General features: G+C 40.1%; 1 protein-coding gene across 8 annotated transcripts in view; it reads right to left on the bottom strand.

The window, feature by feature from the left end:
- Positions 1 to 21,009, bottom strand: part of Fmn1 (formin 1) — a 380,313-nt gene that overhangs the window by 135,082 nt on the left and 224,222 nt on the right. For all 8 annotated transcript variants that reach the window (XM_052723123.1, XM_052723128.1, XM_052723124.1 and 5 more), the window contains one exon: positions 12,424 to 12,511. In XM_052723123.1, the coding sequence (XP_052579083.1) occupies positions 12,424 to 12,511 (88 nt within the window). The remainder of the gene's footprint in view (positions 1 to 12,423; positions 12,512 to 21,009) is intronic.

The following is a 21,009-nucleotide window of genomic DNA, read 5'->3' as shown; positions in this document are numbered from 1 at the left end:
AGTAATTTAATAAATGATTTTCCTATCATTAAAGTATGAATACAACAGGTGCTGTTCCCATCATTCCACCTTCAAACAATTTTTTGGAAGAAATGTCACCTTAGAATAAAATTTTCAAGTTAAGGTTAACTGGTATATTGTTTCAGGTAGATTCCTAAACTCCATTTGTTAATCGTTATTAATTAAGCCAAACTCTTGCCATGCAAAGACAATTTCTAAACTTACAATATGTCCCAGGGAATGTAAAATGGAAGGACGTGAGACAGTGAAAGAAGGAGATGCCGACAGGTTCACAGAATCTTCTAGAAATGGCAAGTTTTTTTGGCTAGAAAAGAATTGTTTAACGGGACTGAGGAGATGGGTCTGCACATAGTTGAGGATGAGACCCTGTAGAATTTGGAACCACGTGAAAGGACCTGCAATGCACTTGATGAGCATCAGGGAGTTGCTGGACACGTCTGTGCTGAGGAATTTGGACAGTTTAGCACCTAATGCATTGTCTAAGGTGTGAAAACCCTTAGGGTCCAGACTGAAAGGACAGGGGGAAGGTGGCTTTCTGGAGTACTCTCTATAACTATCATTGTCCCTGGAGAACTGGGAGGTGAAACCACATTGAGGCTTTAAGAAACCCAGAGTCAAGGGAGAACCCCCATGCCATTCCCACAGAAGCACATAGAACAGATCTTTCTCCCAGAGCCCACGGGGGTGGGGTGGTGGGGGTGGGGTGGATCAGAGGAAAGAGAATACTAAAGGAAAAAGGATATAAAGAGATTATTTTGGTCCTATTGATGTGTTTCTAGTAAAACCTCATGTCAACCAGATATGGATCCTACAATTAAAATAAAATTCAAAGACAGAGGAAGCAGTTTCAAGAGATTATCTGGTTGATCCCGGGATCTTCAGGAGATTAAATTATTTCTATTTTTTTCCTTCCTATAGCACACCCATCAAAGGGAAGGCTTGGCCACAGGTCTCTGGGGAGGGCTGGCATACATGGACATACTTCAGCTTCCTATTTACCAAATGTAGTCTAGGTGCTGGGGGTGGTGGCAGGATCCATAATGTCAGATATGTCTTAAAATACTGAAATCAACAAAGGACCCAATCACTCATGCAAACATTTATATTCAACTTAGAAGCCATTACATGAACTTATTTAATTAGTTAAATGATGACCACAGTCTTTGATTAAAACATGTGTGGCGTTCCCTAGGATCAGACTGCTTCTGCCATTTTATAATAGAAAATACACATTCTTGACAAGTCAACAGTAAAGGGCTTGCCTAGTACATGCAAGACCATAGGGTCAATCAGCAGCACCACAGAACAACAATAACAAATAAAGGAATATAAACAAACAAACTCATATCTTTTTCTCTCTCTGTCATTTGCTTGTCCCCACAAATAAGTGTTCAACTTTCTTCTTAGAAACTGAATAAAAAATGACTGCCCACCTAACTCTCTAGCAAGTCACAAAGCTTTGGTACAGTAATTCTGAGTAATCCCTGCTTTGGTCCCATCTGCAAAGGGCTCATTATTCCAACACTCCTGCAGACGGTGTCAGAAAGGTGAAGTGTCAAATCCACAAAGGGGAGACCCCAGCAGCTCTTTGCTACTGCAATATCAATCATTGCTGGTGGTTTTTACTTTTATCTCCCTCCCTCCTCCGTTGTCCCCACCTCACACTGTCAGTTCAGTTAGAATATTTCACCTACACCTCACAATATGTCAAAAGGAAGGAGACACACGCTGTGAAAAGCTGGTAATTTTATTGGGTTCCTTTACCTTTAAAAATCTGTTACTTGGTCAAGTCTGGTTTCTGGGCTTCTTTTTTTTGCAGGGAAATTGAGGCAAACATTTTTATGTGGTCCTCTGGTGCCTGCTCTGTGCTCCAAGGATTATATACACAAGGATCATTAGAGTAGTGTTTCACCCATTAAGATATAATAACCGTCAGCAGGGACAAAAAGCAGACCGGTATCACAAATTCAAACTAACAGGCACACATAAAAACTATGTGCCTGCTTGAGGCACATGCGCAGGTCAGGGTCTTACACAACAGGCAAATCCCCTCCCTGGCTCTTCTGTCAGGGAAGCAGGAAGAACCTACAAGAGTTCTCTCAGCCCTCCAGCCACTTTTCCAGCCTGAACAGAACTCTATATCTGAGTGTATCATTTCTAAATGAATAGTGTGCTTGATGTTTGAAAGACGTGTAACTAGAAAACAAAGGGATGGTGACTTGTCACAAGAATATTTGTTCTTTGGTTTTCTTTTGATGATGCTGGAGTTTGCCATGCTTAGAGGTACTCTACTATTGAGATACATTTCCAGCTTGGGAGATGTTCCTTTTGACTGAAGAATCAGCTCCACTCAAGAGCTGTGGGAGAGAGATGACACACGCCTTTCTTATAGTCTAGCCAAGGAAAGTCTGGTTATCCAAAGGAAGGAGATTCCACGGACAGATAGGTGTGTAGAGTAATTCTTCTGTGGCCCATTTTATTCCTTTGTATAATCATTTGTATTACTTAAGTAGCTGACAGGATTACCTCATACAGAGTGACCTGTAACAAGCACAGATGACTTAGATCTTTTATCAGCCAGAAAAAGAAAGACTGACAAAATTAGTTGACTCTGTTGGTGAACATTGTTTTGTTGGCAATGCTAACTGGTATGCAGCCAATATAAAAGTTGATTGTTTTGCCCAAATTACTCTATTCCTTTTTTAGGGAAAAATAAAAGTTACTGGTGAGTAAAGGAGAAAAGAATGAGAAATTAATACAGAAGAATATGGATTTTAAAAACTCTGTATACTTCTCCCAAGAAACTGCAAAAAAAAAAAAAAAGAAAAGAAAAGAAAAAAGAAAAAATTACTCTCCCAGGCTCAATCATAGAAAAGGGAAGTGTAATGGGGTTTAAGGGAGGGTAATAGCAGAATCTGAGTGCTGAAGAGAAGGCAAGAACTTCTCACAGCTTCGGCTACCAACTATGGAGGCCACCACTCTAAGGGAGCTGGGAGTCCATCTGGTGAGGGGAAGCGATAGGGGCAGGCAGAGACGAATGTGGAGTCAGAGTGTGGAGGAACCATTCTGAGGTAAGACCTCCTGCCCCCACTGAAGAGCCCCTGGACAAGGACAAGTCTCTTTTCTTCATAGTAGCAAAATTCCTCTGGACCCTTTCCTCACACTGCCTCGCCCCAACCCCCACCCCCAAGTCACACTGTGTGTCTCCTCCCCTGGGCATCCAGCATGCCTGTTCAGACACAGATCCATACAAATCCTTGCTGGATGCTAGTATCCAAAAGATATGCTCCAGGGCACCCACTAAAAAGCAGCTTAAAGAAAACTCTGACCATTTCATTAGAGGGCAGGGACTGTGGGCGGACTTCCCTGAGGATTAGCAGTGAGTGATTACTGCAGGCTTTCTCTGGGCCAGCATTGCTCAAAGTGTTTCACATTCAACTATATGAAGAAGGAGCTGCTGTTGCCTGGGTTTTATGAATAATAAAGGGGAGGTATGAAATCACTCAGCTTGATTTCTCAAGCCCAACTCTGCAGTCATCAACTACCCTCCAATGAAATAGAGAAATTTACCGGACCAAGACTGTACATCTTCCGGTCTTTATAGGTACAGCCTTGACCATTGGAAAAGACATTTAAACAACAAACAGAGTAATCTAAAAACAGACTAAATTCCTCTAAGATAATGAGCCATCAAACGGCAGGCAAAAGTCTACAGAAAAACCTCATTTTCTGAATGGCGCCACATGCCTTTTATACAAATAAAGGTATCTGAGGGGAATCTCATGTGGTTATAAAAATCCATATTCACTAATATTTTACTATCTCCAGGGTTAACTCTAACAATCCAGTTTATCTAATGTAATGACCCAACTTCAATCTTTTCATAACTGAAGTTACTCTAAAGAATAACTCGGTGTTCCAACCAAGTTACCTTACATAGAATTTCTGGGAGGGAGGAATCGAGAGTTTGAAAACGCTTTATCTTAAACAAAATCTATAGAAATAACTGGCATTTTTATATATCATGCCAAAAGTCACTAAAAGAGAAGCAAAAACACACTGAAAAACGAAGAAACACAAAATGCCCTCCAGATACATAGAGAATAGGTAATACCGAGGGAAAGCAATTTCTAGTCTTCACTGCCCTTCTGAATACTTGGTGGAGCAGAACAGTAGTTGATGAAGACCTTAGTTGAGGCTCTGATGGCATGAGAGGCAAGTGTGAAGGACAAAGTAAATATGGGCTGTCTGGAGAAAAGTGGTAATGGTCACAAAAGGAACATTTAGCTCATCTATCCTAGCACCTCAAAACCATTCAATCTTATAACACAACAATCTCAACTTTCCCCTAAGTCCAGGCATGTACCATGCCCCAAGATACCATCATGTAACTACAATTAAAATGGTCCCTGGTTCAAACCTCAAAGAAAGGCAGAGTGTCGAATTCACAAGACTTCCCTGCCTGCGTAGCCTCTATTCTCCGGAGGGCGGTGGAATGAGAAACAGTTTGTGTTAAGCTGCCTCTGCCCCTCCATTTGTTCTGCTCTTTTAAGCCAAATTACATTCCAGGCAGATTGGACGGTCTCGGCAGAGTGCCTGGAGGAAAAGTATAAAGAGGGACCAGCCTCCACTTTCTGACTCCATCCTGCTATTGAAGGAATGTCTAATGGCTTAGAAAGAGGCAAGGGGAGCCCCACTGCCGAGGTGTTTCAGACTCAGTGGGAGGAGAGAAAAGGTAGGAAAGGAAAGGGACATATTAGAAAGACTGCTTCCTTCTCCTAATTTTCTAAATTGGACTCAATTGGTGCTTAATGAATTGATTGACACTGGCCTCGTCACTGGGTTGGTATGCCAGCAGATTATGGTCACAAGTCACTCATGGTGGGTAAGCTCCTTCAGTATGTGACAGCTTAACTTTCTTTGCTTTCAATATGTCGTGATTTAGGATGAGGAGTACAATTTAAGTGAAGTTCTTTTCACTCTAATGTCTATTTTTAATTAAACTGCACAATATAAACCAGTTGGCTTTGAGATTTCTGCAGAGAAACCCTACACTGAAGGGAAATGGTAAGAGAATGGTAGAGACTTTGTCTTTATTGTCCATGGAACAAGAGTAAAAAGGACAATCATCGTGTATTTGCCAAGGAGCTGTGTCCCATAAACCTTACTGAAGTTTCCACCTTTTCATCACAATTGTATCCAAATGTGAATCCGAAGCTATCAAAATTAGCAAGACATTTAAAATTTTGTGAAACTCCTTTTAATTTGGATCTTCTGTTTCAGAATGTGGATGTTAGCTCTGCTGTGCATTTGTGTAGCATACATATTAGAATGTATACGTTGACAAATGTGCTCTAAAACACCAGACCGGTGAGGGTTATCTGTAAGGATATTGTTGAGTTCTTAGGCTAAGGTGAGAGTTTTTTCCTTAGGAAAGTCTTAAATGACCTATGGTGTATTCCCAATGCTGAATCGGATTCATTTGGACAACTTCCCTAAGTACTGACGTGGATTTCTGGAACTTATTAGAGCAAAGCAGCAGGTCCAGTGGGTGGGTGCTCTGGGATCTACGTTCCAGGCTCGGAGCCTTCCTTAAGTGGCCTTCCCTTCTCACACTGACACTCTGACACTGAGAGGCTACGACACAATGCAGCTGAACCCTTTGACCAGACCAGTAGGAACTCGATGAAAAATGTTTTATTTTGATGTTAGATTAAATATTATAAATATAAGTTCTGAGTGTGCGGGAAATTCCAAATGAGTGCCAGGAGGTTTCTGGCACCTAGTCTACTGCAAGGCATATGGAGGTTTATATCAAGAGTAGTCAACAGCAATTTTCCATCTCCCCTGGGACAAGAATAAGAGGAAATTACTAACATGGAATGAAAACACTAATTTGCAATCATGTAGGCAGTCACTGTTTCCATACATGCCAAATGCTTCTAAATATAAGTCATCCTGTCTCATGATTGAAAGCCAGGGGTAAGTAAATCAGTGATTCAGTATATCTTGAGTGAAACACAGGCTTTCTGGGACCTCTGATCATCTTTGAAAACCATTTCCTCTGTAATCACTCCTTTGGTGAATCTGTTCTAGACCTCAGGAAGTATGCTACTTTGAGCAGAGAAAACCCCAGACTTATCTTTTGAAGGGTGTTGTGTCTGTAGCCTAGCCCTACTCCTTTCCCATCAGGGTAGAGTTTTCAGTGTTCCCCAGACACTAGCTTGAAAGCTCTAGTGAAGAGACACTAGAATCCTCTAAAACAGAGCTTATTCTTTCCTTAAAGCTGCTTTTGCTGCTACACCTCTGGTTTACCTTTTGTTTTTTTTTTCATTGCCAAAGGTGCAGCCCAGAATTTGGTTTCCTTTACTCCCATAGATGTTACTACTAACTATAACTACTCTCTCTAAAAATCCCATGTCTCTTTTAAATTAATGTATGTCAGCCTTGGTTCTGACCTTCATCATTTATCATCTAAGTCCACACAATCTCTCACAGATTTATCCACCTATATTAATTACTCTTCTGGTAATTATGATCAAACACCCAACAGAGACAAAGTAAGAAGGATTTATTTGGTTCACAGTTTCAGAAGGTTCATCCACGGATGTTGGCCACATAGACTTAGGCAGAAGATTATCATAGCACACATGTGACAGAGCTGTACATCAGCTCCTGATGGACAGGAAGTAGAAAGGAGGGGACTATGGGGAGGAGCCAGAACAAGAAAAAAACCCTCAAGGACATGACAAGTCAGAACCCTCATGAGCTGATTGTCTCTGCAGATGCCATCACAGACTTGTCCAGAAGTGTGCTTCATATCTCAGGTGTTTCTTAATCCAATCAGGATGGCAATCACAACTGACTATCAAATCATCTTCAGTTCTAGTTTCATTTATTCATTCAACAAGCCCTTAATGATCAACACGTAGATGCCAGATGCAGGCAGGAGGTTTCTGGGGTTCACATCTGTGGGCACTCCCCTTCTTGGAGCTTCTATCCTGAGAGTGTATGCAAATGTAGGAAAAGTAGACATGCAAACCAAACAAAATATTGGGCTCTGTGTAAAACTAAAATAGTACATGGTGAGATAGTAGGAGGGCAAATCTGAGAAGGCCTGTGCGAGGTGATGGTTAACCTCAAATCCACAGAAACATCGGGAGCTGGCTCCACAGACTGGGAGGTAGGAAAGCATTTCTGAAAGAGGGAATGTGCACTGTCCATATGACATGTGCAGCACACCCAAGGATAAAAAGGAAGTTCCTTAAGGGATCGGGGAAGACCATGGTGGATAGTTAGAAGTGAGGAGAGAGTGGAAGCAACAGTGTGAAGGGGGAAATAAAAACTTTGGCAGCAGTATGCAGGACATCAAAGCTTCAAGATACTGTGGTACTCCAGCTCAGATCACAGTGCTATGGCCCTCAAATGTCTTCTCTTTCTGATGTAAAAACGTGCAGACCCCTTCTGATGATATAGGGGGCCCTTCCTGGTGTATGTGCTGCTCATGATTTGAGTCTTAGATTCTGAAACAAGCTGCATTTGATTGCTGCCCATACACTCCAGATGTAGGGCCTCCTTTTCGCTTGTCTTGTCCCAGGTTTGTCCCTCACTTGGAAAGGCCCCTTTCCCTAATGGGATCATCACCGAGTCCTCTAGGACTCATCTCAAGTCTTACAGGACACCATGGCTGTGATTTCACAGTCAACTCTTTTGGCACCTGTAACTGATTACACATCCAGTGAGCTCCTGAGAATGCTTAGAGTCCGGTCCTAACGCAGAACCTGACAGGGCTGGCAATCAGTACATGCCAAAGGCAAGGCAGGAGGGTGGTTTGCTTTGGTCAGGGCACTGGAACAGAATCTATTCTATTTAGTATAATAAAGTTTAATCTTTTTGTTTTCAAAATTGAAATTAAATTCAGTAAATATGAAAGTAAGACTTTAAATTGTGATTTGAGTTCACTAGTTCATTTAGTTGTAAGCAGTGTTAACAACCAGAGAACTTCATTGAAACTTGATATAAATGTACAGGAATTGTCTTTGTTATATGCTGCCTTGCTATTTAGAGTGCCATAATTTTACATTATGACAACTTATTTATAGATAGTGGATCACAGAGAAGAGTTTGTCTTTAAAATAGAGCAAACAAGTTTACTCTTCTAAAAGCCGACCTAGTTAGTATCAGACTACCTAATGGCATACTTGATACATAAATGGTAACAGGTGTGAGTGAAGCTCAGTGGTAGAGCAAATATTGAGAAAGTGCAGATAGATAGACAGACAGACAGATAGATAGATAGATAGATAGATAGATAGATAGATAGATAGATAGATAGACGGACAGATAGACAGGTAAATAGATAGAGAGTTGTGATCTCAGCAAGGCAGATTGAAAAGTCACTGTCATTTAGAAAACAGGAACCCTGAATTGCTTCAGGATGCCAACAGGTCCCTCTACTGGCAAGCTGAAGAGTACATTTTCCCAGGAATCAGGTGTTTAATTTTCAGGATTGGTCTAGGCTTGCTTCTTTGCACTCATACCATCATCTACCTGTCTCTTACCCAAAATATGTTTATTGTGTTTGCTAGGCATATGCTGAAGTATAGATCACATCTTACATGGGAAACAGCATAAATATACATCATATCAAGTGGAGAGATATGGAGGAAACAATGGGCAAGCATGGTCACTGTTTTACGTACGATAAACTTTATTCAGTTCCTTTTGCGTATGTCCTGTTGAGTATGACAGATTGCCACATGGATAAGGGTCATTTTGACTCGTGATACTGCAGTGAACCAACTCAGAATCATAAACTTTTTCATGGCATTATAGCCTCACTGGAGTGACTATTCTTTGTGAGGGAAAACAAGATGTAGTAGCTTGCCTGGACCTTTCCAATGCTGTAGTTGAGAACATGATTATGTGAAATAAACGTGAACTTCTCTGTACTGGATTTCAGGTTATATACACTATTTCTTGGGACTCTGAAAAGAATAAATTAACACCTTTTGTTTTTGCAGCCTGACAAATATCCTATATCTAGAAGGTGGAAGGATATGCTCTTAACTGGCCATCTCAGCCTTGAGGGTTTGCCTAGCTGTAAGTTGGACTCCTCCAATCAGATCTTGCTTCAGTCCCCTCACATGAACATTAATGTTTCAGGCTGGCATCAGCATGAGGTATTCTTTCAACAGGACAACAGCACAGGACCAAGTATATTCCATTTACAATCAGACTTGGATTCAGAATGAGAGCTCATTCAGACACCAGTGTCAGTCAATGACTCTCAAGGAATAATTTAATAACATAGCCTCTGGTGATTTTGCTATATTCATCTGGTATATGTTATTATATGAAGAAATGGCATGGAGATTAGTGTTTTACAACTAAGGAGCCAACCATGTAGAGTATAACTGCCTTAGTTAGGGTTTCTATTGCCGTGAAGAGACACTGTTGACCACAGCAACTCTTATAAGGAAAACATTTAATTTGGGGGGTCGCTTACAGTTCAGAGGTTCAGTCCATTATCATCATAGCAGGGAGTATGGCAGCATGCAAGCAGACATGGTACCAGCGTAGTAGCTGAGAGTCCTACATCTTGCAGGCAACAGGAAGTTGATTGAGACCCTGGGCAGTATCCTGAGCATAGGAAACCTCAAAGCCCACCCCTACAATGACACACTTCCTCCAACAAGGCCATACCCACTCCAACAAAGCCACATCTCCTAATGAGATTATGGGGGCCAATTACATCCAAGCTACCACACTAACCAAAGTGTCTGTGGCAGAGAAAAATCTACAATCATACATACAAGACATAGAAGTCTGTGATGGTATGATTAGGCTTTTCAATGCTGAAACAAAGGATCATGTTTACTCCACATACACACATTCTTGCCTAGAGTGGAGACCTGGGAAGGTCCAGACAAACTAAAATCTTGTTCACTTCACAATGACTATCCACTTCAATGGGACTGTAATGCCATGGAAAAGTGTATGGCCCTGCATTGGTAACTGCTATCTCACATGATTCAAATACCCCTTATCTATATGGCAATCTGTCATACTCAGTGATACATACGCAAAAGGAACTGAACAAAGTTTCAGGGGTTGTTGAAAGCTGGAAAATCCATATTGTGAGATAAAATCAAATCTCCCTGGGATCTACCAAGCATGTGAGAAGCACAAGTTAAGAGCAAAACTCTTGTACCACAGTTGTTGAATCTTCTCATTCCAATGATTATACCCTATATGGGAGTTTCTCATCAAAGTACTATCAAATTCTGATGGAAAGTTTCCTTCTAAAAGGTCCTAAAGCCAATGAAACCTTTTAATTTCAATAGTAGGCCTTTCAAACACCAGAGCGTGTTTGAAACTGTTCCAAAATGCCATCAACTATGACATTTTTCAAGTTTAATATGCACACTTACATGTTTGGTTCTATTATTAAGCCAAAAAGTAATTTTTAAAAAATCAGCCTATTTACATACTCTGTGACTATCATTTACTTAAAATATTTTATTATCTTTAATAAGCTCATTTTTTTGTATTGCGACAAAATTGTAATCTCCTATCAAATCCATTTTGAAAGGAAAAGTAATGTTAGGAAGGATCTTTAGTGACTTCAGAAGCCTTTTCCTGAGCAGTGGCAGAGTAAAATGACTTTGGGCAACAGGGGTAGAAACCTTAAGGGAAGGGCTGTTTCTAAGTGTTTGTGTCATTAAACCCATGCTCAACTGTACTGAAACGCCCTCATGTTATAAGTGACATATCTAAGTAAAGGCTAACATTTAATTGATGGCTGAAGAAGGGAAATATTGTTTTAATGTAAGACACAAGAGACATGATGCCTTTTGGTCTACTTTTATTAAGGAAAATGTACACAAATAAAACTTATTCTTTTTAAAATTATAATAAAAAGGGGCTAAAGAGATGGTTCAGTGGTTAAGAGCAATTGTTGCTTTTGCAGAGAACCTGGGCTCAGTTCCCAGCACCCACATGATAATTAACAATAGCTATAACTCCAGTCCCAGAAGACTCTAAGCCCTTTTGGTTTGCATGGGCACTGTATACATATGGTGCATGGACATACATGCATACATAACATCCATACATACAAAATAAAAATAAATAAACCTCTTAAAACTTATATTGAGAAGTGTTTTATTTAGGAAGTCATCTTTCCAGAGTTCAGGTTCTAAAGATTATTTTTATTCATATGTCTTTCTGAGGAACCAACATGAAAGACAAAATTTTCAAGTTTAGAAACCAAGGTGGGATTTTCTCCCTTCATTTCAATTCCATTTTTTTCCTAGCCAGTCTATGCATCAACCTCTTTAAATGCTTTTATTTTAAAACTGCGCCAAAGAAAGAAGTGGGGGGTGGGGGGAGACAATGGCAAAATCAAGTGGTTGTTATGTGGTTTTCTATATAGACATATTCCATCTAAAGAATAACAAATGATTGAATCCATACATCAATATCTTATATATTCCTAATGAAGGAATAAACCTAGCCAAAAATCCTCAGTGCCTAGTAACCTCACGAGCCACTCAATATTAACTTCAAAGAAGTCGTGTATATATAACAAACAGCATCTATGAAGAATTCCTCAGTTACCCAGTGTAAATCTAAACCAAACTAATACTGCATAGGAAACACAAGAGGATAGACAAATGTGAGAGATAAAACATGTTAATGTAATTGGCAAAATATCCAAGTGGGAAACTGTAAGGCAATTGAGTGGGTTTCCTCAACAAATGAATTTCCAAGGTAAAATTCAAAATAGAAACAGAGCACAGAAAAATATACATTAAAAGAAATTTAAGAGACACCTCAATGACATGTAGGATGTCTTTTGGGGTCCTCACTGAAAGTAGGTGCCAAAGAAAGGGTGCATTAACAAGTACATAGCCAACCAAGTAAATGATAGCTGCATCTATGAAGATACTGAGAAACTTTTATTCATCATTTTTAAAACAAGATAACGGTGATACAGTTGTATTTTGGGAAAGTCCTTTCACCTTTTATTGGGAGTACTAATGTTTTTGTGAGATGAATTACAAAATGTCTGAGAGATTTTGTAATTCATAACAATCTAGTTGGTGGAGGGACTGCTTATATCAAACAAAAGTAACAATGGATTCTAACTGGGTATTGTTACCAGACATTCTAACTTTTGGTATGTTTGAAAATGTTCACAACAGAGTGCTCAGAAGACTTTCAAAGGGCTGTTAGGGAATAGGAAGTGGATTAGCTGGAAATGCAGGAGGGATGATGTAGGCAATACCTCAATACTCACATAAAAATATCACAGTAAAGCTGCAATCTTATAATTAACATGCATGGAAAAGCTACAGAGAATTCAAAAGCCAGAGGGAAATGATGGGAAAGACTTACCCTGTTGGATATCCTTCATTTCCAAATGTAAACTAGATATCAAGATTCCCACAGTTTGAGATCGTTTTCCGTCCAATAACTTGATGATCTATAATTTTAAATAAAGAGAGAAAATACAAGCTCAAACAATCATGAAATCCCTCAGGAAAAAAAAAACACCAAAGACTTTAAGACTTTTAGATACAGTGATATACTTACGGAAAAACTGACCCAGTACCACAGGCACTTGACTTAATGCTTAAATGGAAAGCAGTGTGTCTACATTACAGATATTTTAAAAATAAAGGAAAATTCCATGCAGAGTTCAGCTGGTCTAACACAAACAGCAAAAATCTTTAGAGTATTTTACCGATTTTTTTTCTTTCAGGTTTTAAAATACTGTGCCTCACCATGTAGACCAGATTGGCCTAGGACTCATGATCTTTTGTCTCAGCCTCCTGAGTACAGAGGTTATAGGAATGGCCACCACTCCTGACTACTTTGACCTCCTCAAACACAAGGGTCCTAGACAACAAGACATATGGATTCTGACTGCTGCTAGGTAAAAGCAAGCTAATCCACAACTTCATTATTCAGGTAGTCACAAAGGTGGGAAGGATATTATCACAGAAAGCCTCCCTTAGTTAGTGCTACCTGCCACTGAACTTATATGCTGTGTTTTTTCTGAAGTTGGTTCTGCTTCCCCCAAACAAGGAGGGAGGCAAGTATTTGTAGGCTCTGCCCCTACATATGTACCAAATTCTCTTTATGCTTCTAATGAAACCTTCAGACACATCCCTTTAAGTTTCTACTTATCTAGCCTTTTATTATGGAATTAATCAGGTTCCTTTTCAAAACACCCATCGTTGTACATCATATCTCTAAAACCTTTTCATCTTGAATGACGGAAACTATCTGAGTGGCAACCTCCCAATACTACCTTCCCCCATCAAGTCATCTATGAAGAGAGAAAACTCTATTTATTCTTCTTCATTGTGGGTGTATTAATTACTTAATTAAATATGGTGGTTTGAATAGGGATGGTCCCTATAGACTCAAATATTTGAATTCTCAATCATTGGGGAGTAGTGCTACTTGAGAGAGATTAGGAAGTGTGGCCTTGTTGGAGGAAGTGTGTCATTGGGGGTGGGCTTTGGGATTTCAAATGCTCAAACCAGACCCAGTGTCTTGCTCTCTTCCTGCTGCCTCCCTATCCAGGTGTAGAACTCTTGCTACCTCTCCAGCACCATGTCTACCCGAGAGCTGCCATGCTTCTAGCCAAGATGCTAATCAACTAAACCTCTGAAACTGTAAGCCAGCTCCAATTTAATGTTTTTCTTTATAAGAGTTGCTGTGGTCATGGTCTCTCTTCACAGCAATAGAACACAGATTAAGACATTAATTAATTAATTACATCATTAATTAATTGATTAATTTTTCTTGCCTAGAATCAGCTAGACCCTCTACTACTACATTAACTGAGGTGGTGAAAGTGGGCACCAATGACTTGTTCTTGATTTCAGTGACAAAGGTTTCAGTTGATCACCATTGGTTAGGATATATCTTCAAGCTTTTAAAGCATGGCCTTCATTATGCTCAAGTAATTTCCTTCTGTGATTGGTTCAGTATGTCTTTTTAAATCAGGAAATGTGTCGTGCTAGTTAGTTTTTTGTCAACTTAACACAAACTCAGTTTAGAAAGAGGAGTCTCAGTTCAGAAGATGCCTCTGTCAGACAAGTATATAGGGAATTTTCTTGATTATTGATTGATGTGGGAGGGCGCAGCCCAGTGCTAACCTTGGACAAGTGGTCCTAAGTTGTATAAGCAAGCAACCTTAGCAAGCCATCAGGAGACCACTAGTAAGCAGCATTTCTTTGTGATCCCTGCTTCAGTTCCTTCCTCTGGGTTTCTGCCTTGAATCCCTACCCTCACTTTCTTTGGTGATACACTGTTAGCTTTTGGTCATGGTGTTTTATTGCAGCAATAAAACCCCAAGACAGATGTCAAATTTTGTCAAGTGCTCTTTCTATGTCTCTTGAGATGAACACGTGATTTTTATCCTGTGTTTTGTTAATGTATCTGAATTACACACACACACACACACACACACACACACACACACACACACAAACACCACACATACACGTGCATACACACAAATATACATATGGAGGGAGACAGAGGGAGAGGGAGAGAGGGAGGAAGGAGAGGGAAGGGGAGGGGAAGAGAGAAAGAGAGAGCAGGAGAGAGAGAGAGAGAGAGAGAGAGAGAGAGAGAGAGAGAGAGCAAGCAACAGCTATTTGAGCTGGTGATAAGCCCTGTGTAACTATAACATGTGATCTTTCCAACATTATCTTGAATTTGGCTTGCTAGTATTTTGTTGGCGGTATTCTTCTATATTTACCAGGGTCAATGCGGCTTTTCATTTCTTGCAGTGTCTTTAGTATCAGAGAAATCCTCACTTTATAAAAAGAATCTGCAAGTGTTTCAATTTCAGATTTTTGAAGAGTTTGTGAAACAATGGCCTGGACTTTTCCTCCAGTGTTTGGTAGACTTGTCTACTATTTTCCCTTCAGAGAGATGCTAGAGTTCTGGTTCAATTCTCTTGCAGCTGATAGCTGTTCAGATTTTCTGTTTCCTCATGATACTGCCTTGGGTGAGTTACAGGTTTCTAGGAATTGATCCATCTCATCTAGGTTACTCAAATTTTTGGCCTATCAAGTATGGATATATATAACTATTCATACTGGTTTCTCATATTTTTTCTGTGGTATTAGTTATAAATTCTGTGCTTTTGTTTTTGATTACACAAATTTGGGTCTGCTCTCTTTTTTTTTCTCTTTCCATTTAAAAATTTGTCAGTTTTGTTTATCATGAAAAACACAGTTTTAAATTTTTGACATGTTCCCTGTGGAGGCCCAAAATACTCAGGATCAGAAAATCTGAGCTTGCTTTACCTACCCAGCAGGTCTGCATAATGGGATGATTTGGCCATGGACATGTTTACCAGGTGTTTGGAAGGGTCTGCACTTGGCTGTATGGTGTGCTTTGATCTTGCAAGGGAGAGGTCTTTTGCCTCTCCCCTTGACATATTATAAAAAGCCCTTTGAATAAAGTTCTGGGCTATTGGGTATTGATCCAGGGCCCTCCCAAAGATATCTTGTGTCTCTATTTTTCTCTTCATCATCTAGGTCTATCTTTCTACCTAATATTCTCTCATTCCTCTCTCCTCCATCCAAGAACCATTTGATAGGTGGGAGGAGGTCGGAGCTGGCATCTCGCAGTCTCCTAGTTTCCCTCTTTTATGGACTCATGGTCAAATGCTTACTTACTGTTTCACCCTTCTGCTGACTCTGGGCTTAGTCTGTTCAAGTTACACAATGTATGGAGTTATATTGTTAGGATATATTTCAACATACTCGGTCAGATCTATAAACCTCCATTATTGCTATCTGTGGTATCATGTAAGGTTCAATATGCTGTGTTTTGTTTTTGTTTGTCTCAAGCGATTTTTCTATTTTCCTTTGAGTTTCTTCTTTAACTCACTAGTTGTTCACAAGTGTGTTGTTTAACTCCAACTTATTTCTGATTTTTCTAGTTTTCATTCTGCTATTATTGCTAGTTTCATTTCATTGTGGTCACTATCTACTTGGTATGGTTTCAACACATAATCTACTTGGTATGGTTTCAACATCTTAAATTCGTTGAGACTTATTTTGCGACCTGATATTCTCTCAACCCTGGACAATGTTCCAATTGAAAGGAATGTGTGCTCTACTCCTGTCATCAGAATGCATTGCAGAGTCACCTCGAGGCATCACAGGGGACTGGCACCAGGGCCATCACAAATACTCAAACCTACTGATGCTCTAGCCTGTTACTGTATGCTTAATAATTACTTATATTGCCATTGAAATGTAAATTGTATGTAGATCTTTTTTAGGCAGTATTGCTCTGGGTATAATGACAAGTAATATATCTGCCTATGTTCAACACAACTATCATAGTCCAACTAGGTGAACAAGAGGCAAATAGTGCTCCATGATTGCAAGAGAGACTGAGGAACTGAAAAGGCTATGGTAGAGCATTCCAACCTGTCACTCCATGCACAGGGGCCCAGAACAGTACTTGCCATTCAAGCTTTGCTTTCTGGTTCTTCTGGAGTTCTGTCTGTTTCACATAGTTGATGCTGATGTTGGGTGTATGCATAGTTATAGGCATGATATTTTTTAATGGATTGGCTATTTTATCACTATGTACTTTCTGTCTTTTATAACAATTTTTTTTTACATTAAGTACTTCATAGAGTCATGTTTTATATGATCATTTGGCTTATTTTTTTTCTTAGCTAAGGATTTTTCATTTTTACTGAACTTTATAAAAGCAACTCAAATTGTCTTTTTCTATACTTTCTTATTTTCATGCCTTAAGTGTGTTCCTAAGTTTGAAGTGACTCTCTTGTGGAAAGTGTACTGCTCAGCTTTTTATCTTGCAGAATCTGTCAGTGACTGTCTTCTGATTGAGAAAAATTATCCATTTACATTTAAAGACTTTATTGATAGAGATGTACAGCTGCCAGCTTGTTCATCTCTCTGGTTTTGTAATTTGTTACCCTTTTCTTCTCATGCTACTCTCTTTGTCTTATTCATTTTTTTATGGGGATATACTTTGATTCCCTTCTTATTTTCTTTGAAGGGCCTTTTGTTCAAACCCTGTCTGGTTAGCTCAGGATTTACTTTAAATGTCGTATATTTGTAACTATCTAATTTAAGCTGATCACTCACATACTTTTACTCTTTTACTTCTTCACCCCCTTGTACTACATTACTGGTGTCACGAGTCACATACTTCTGATGGTGCAGTCAAGAATGCATTAAGCTTCTTATACTATTCTTTAAAGCCCTGTGGCATGGGTAAAAATTATTTACTCACAGCCATTAGAGTATCTTATATTTGTTTGGATATGTTCCTCACCAGTGAACTTTGTGCGCACATGCGTGTGTGTGTGTGTGTGTGTGTGTGTGTGTGTGTGTGTGTATGTGTGTTTCAGCTTATAGAATAAACATCTGCCTCATTTCATATAAAATTCATCACTACGTCAAGTGGTGAAGAGCTTCTGTAGCTGCTGCTCATCTTTGTTTACTTTCCTTCATACCTGAGGGAGAGTTTGCTTGCATACATTACAATTGGCTAGGAGTTTTCTTTCAGTATTTGGAATATAGCATCTTTCAGGTCTAGAAGTCATGTTTGGAAAGTGTGCCTTTTCATATAACAAGTGGCTTTTGTCTTGTGTGCACAATTATTTCTCTCCCTTTACCTTCTGAAGATCTGATTACAGTATATCTTGCTGTGTCCTATTGAGTTCTCCTCATTGGGGTCCATTAGACATCCAGATTCAGGATGCTCATTTCCACACCTATATTTAGGCCATTTTCTTTTGTCAAATGTGCATTCTGCACCTCCTCTCCCATCTTCTCCCATTATGTGCTGTTTGGTCTGCTTGGTGACATCCTTTATTACCCGCCCCCTTAGATATCGGAGTCCAGCTCTGACCTGTCAAAGGGTTTGTGGCAGGGAGGAGAGAGGAATGAGGAAATATTAGATAGAAATATAGGCAGAGATGGAGAGAAAGACAGAGACACAGGATAGCTTCGGGAGGGCCCCAGGTCAATACCCAGTTGCCTCAAGCTTTATTCTAATGGGCTTTTTATACAATACCAAGGGGAAAGACAAAAGACCTCCCCCCTTTCAAGATCAAAGCACAACATACAGCCAAGTGTAGACCCTTTAAAATGCCTAGTAATCTGGCCCCTTGGCCAAATCATCCTATTATGCAGTCCTGCTGGGTAAAGCAAGCTCAGATTTTCTGACCTTGAGTAAGGCCTTACTATGAGCCTCTGTGGGCCCCCACATTTAGACTTTCTTCACTCTTTTTCATGCATTCCTTTAGCTTTGAACTCTCCAGTCACCTCCTCTGCCTGGGTAAGAAAGCTGCTGAAGTTTTGTAGTAGTTTTTCAACTCAGTGATTAGGTTTCACCACTTTACAGTTTCTTTTTGCTCATTTCAAATGCTTTCTATCTCTGCTAATCTCTCATCCTGTCCCTGCCTCATTTCCCCCAGCTTCTTGAATTTCACTGTCACATTTATCCCGAATTACTTGTCAAGTACATCATGTGTGTTTGCAACTACAAATTCATTTCTGTTATTTGTTTTGTACCTTTGCTAGGTCCTAGCCTCTGTGTTTCTCTATATACCTTGTTACTTTTAGGCTGATATATTTATGAAAAAAAATAGTCATTTCCCCCAGTCTTTAGCTTTACAGATTGGTTTCAATAGAGAAAGTCTCTTGCCAATAAGCCAAAGTGAGTAAGAATTCTTAGGTCCATGGATGAGCATTCTTCAGACATATGAATTCCCAAGATCCCAATGAAAGAGGTCTTAATGGCTTCCCCACACTATGATTCTTCTTCCTCTGTTGTCTGGAGCACCATCACTTCTCTAGAGACATTAATATTTTTCCCAATTCACTTTTGTTCTCATCATCTAGAGTATGTCAGGTCCTATGAACAAAATGAGTTGAGTAAGAAAGAAACCAGCTGAAAAAAAAAATTAGAACATTGCGTGCAACCACCACTCTTCCCTTTCCTTTAACCCATGGGGGAAGCCACTAAGCTGTGCTGGCCTCTTCCTGTACACCACAGGTGCTCTATAGCAATGGCAAGCCACCCAGCCAGCTCTTTTTGTTCCCAGTAGTCCCTACTCATGGACAGTATGCTGGGTTGTCAGCACTCTTAAGTCAGGAAGACAGAAACCAGTCCCTGGGCAGCCCTCCAAAAAGCCAGAATACTGATTGCATGCTCCAACTTTTTCTTCCCAAGGGAGAAACCAAGAGTTAGGGGTTTACTCCAACCCACTCTACACTGAGAAAGGGAAGAGTAAATGGAAAATAAGTACATGCTAGTTAGTGTAGTCATCTTTGCTCACAGCCTCCCCCAACTTGGCATCTTCTCTTCTTGGATTCAGACAACAGAAACTGGTCTTTCAGGTGCCTCCTGAATACAACTGACACAAATGATCATCTTCTCCATTTCCCTTCCTAAAGAACCTAAGAGTGTTCTGTAGATCACTATGCAGTGAGCAGGGAGGACGGTCTTCAATGTAAAAATGCTACATATGTTCCTAGCATCTTTACTGTGATGCTCTTTAGGGAACAAGACATGTGGGAAGCTCTTAACTGATGTCTGGATTTCTCATAAAGAAAATTGGGATGTACATGGGATGGGGAGGGTCTGGTGCTTTCTACTTTGACGTCTTAACATCATGACACGTTTCGAGAGGTAGACAGACACAGAAAGAGAGGCGAGTACTTAAAAGTGGCTGGTATACAGTAGGTATGTTGCCCAGCCCCAGGTGGATTACATGGCTACAGTACGAGTGTGAACCACTGTATTGAAGCTGAGTCGGGCCACATGGCAAGGGGCTGGCTTCTCCCTCAGAGTTGGAGGTCAGCATCACACAAACTACAATTTGAAATGTAGAGGGAGACAAGGAAAGGGGGAGAAGGAACATATAGCTTAAAATATCTTCCGTAGCCCAGTCATGTCCAATGACTAAAGGGAGACAAACGGAAACAAAACAAAACATGCACCAACCTCAGACAACTTCTAAACCGACCGAAGGAAACTGCCACACATATTTCAGTCATTTCAAATTTAGTCAGACTGGCCACACAGGCTGTGAGGAGCAAGTGTTAGGAGTAAGGAGGTGAAGGAAACTGGAAAGCTGAATGGGAGAAAAAGGAAGGTTTTCGTTTATTTGCTTCTTCTCAAGTCTCTGCCAACCTGATCACAGCACAGGCTGGAGCAGAGCAGGGTCTAAGCACCAAAAACTCTCATGCTAAAGACTCCAACTGGCCAGATGTAACGCTAAAGACTGAGGATACAGATCAGGTTCTAAAGACTTAAGTTCACAGAGATATTTGTGCCGTGAATTTCGTTTTTCACCTTTCTTTTTGTGAATTTGTATTTTTAATAACAGAAACAAATGTCTTTTAGGTGTGTGTGGTGTGTGTGGTGGGTGGTGCATGTACGGGGGTGAACAGGTGCCGGAGAAGAACATCAGGTACCGTCCTCCATCACTCTCTACCTTATTTCTTTAGGACAAGGTCTTCTGCTAACTGGCTGGCTGCCCATCCTGCTCACAGCATCCACTTGTCTCCATCCCTCAATGCTGGGGTTACAGGCACACACAGCCATGCCTGGCTGTGAATGCTAGAGATTTGAACTCAGATCCACCTCCCCCTGAGTCATCTCCCCAACTCCACAGATGCCTTTGAAATTTAAAAAGTACAAACTATTTAAAAATATAAAGAGTAGCCTGGCAATGGTGGTGCACACCTTTAACCCCAGCACTTGGGAGGCAAAGGCAGGACAATCTTTGTGATTTCAAGGTCAGCCTGGTCTACAAAGTGAGTTCTAGGACAGCCAGTGCTGTTACAAAGAGGAATCCTGTCTCAAAAAACCAAATATACATTTATATATAATAATAATTAATTATATATTTTATTATATATCATAGTAATTGTATACTTATAATTAACAAGTATA

Source organism: Peromyscus californicus, unplaced genomic scaffold (genome assembly GCF_007827085.1).
Source record: "Peromyscus californicus insignis strain IS unplaced genomic scaffold, ASM782708v3 Scaffold_7__1_contigs__length_154581171, whole genome shotgun sequence".
Taxonomy (NCBI): Eukaryota; Metazoa; Chordata; class Mammalia; order Rodentia; family Cricetidae; genus Peromyscus; species Peromyscus californicus.
The sequence above is the reverse complement of the archived record's forward strand: the minus strand, read 5'-3'. Positions and strand labels throughout refer to the sequence as shown.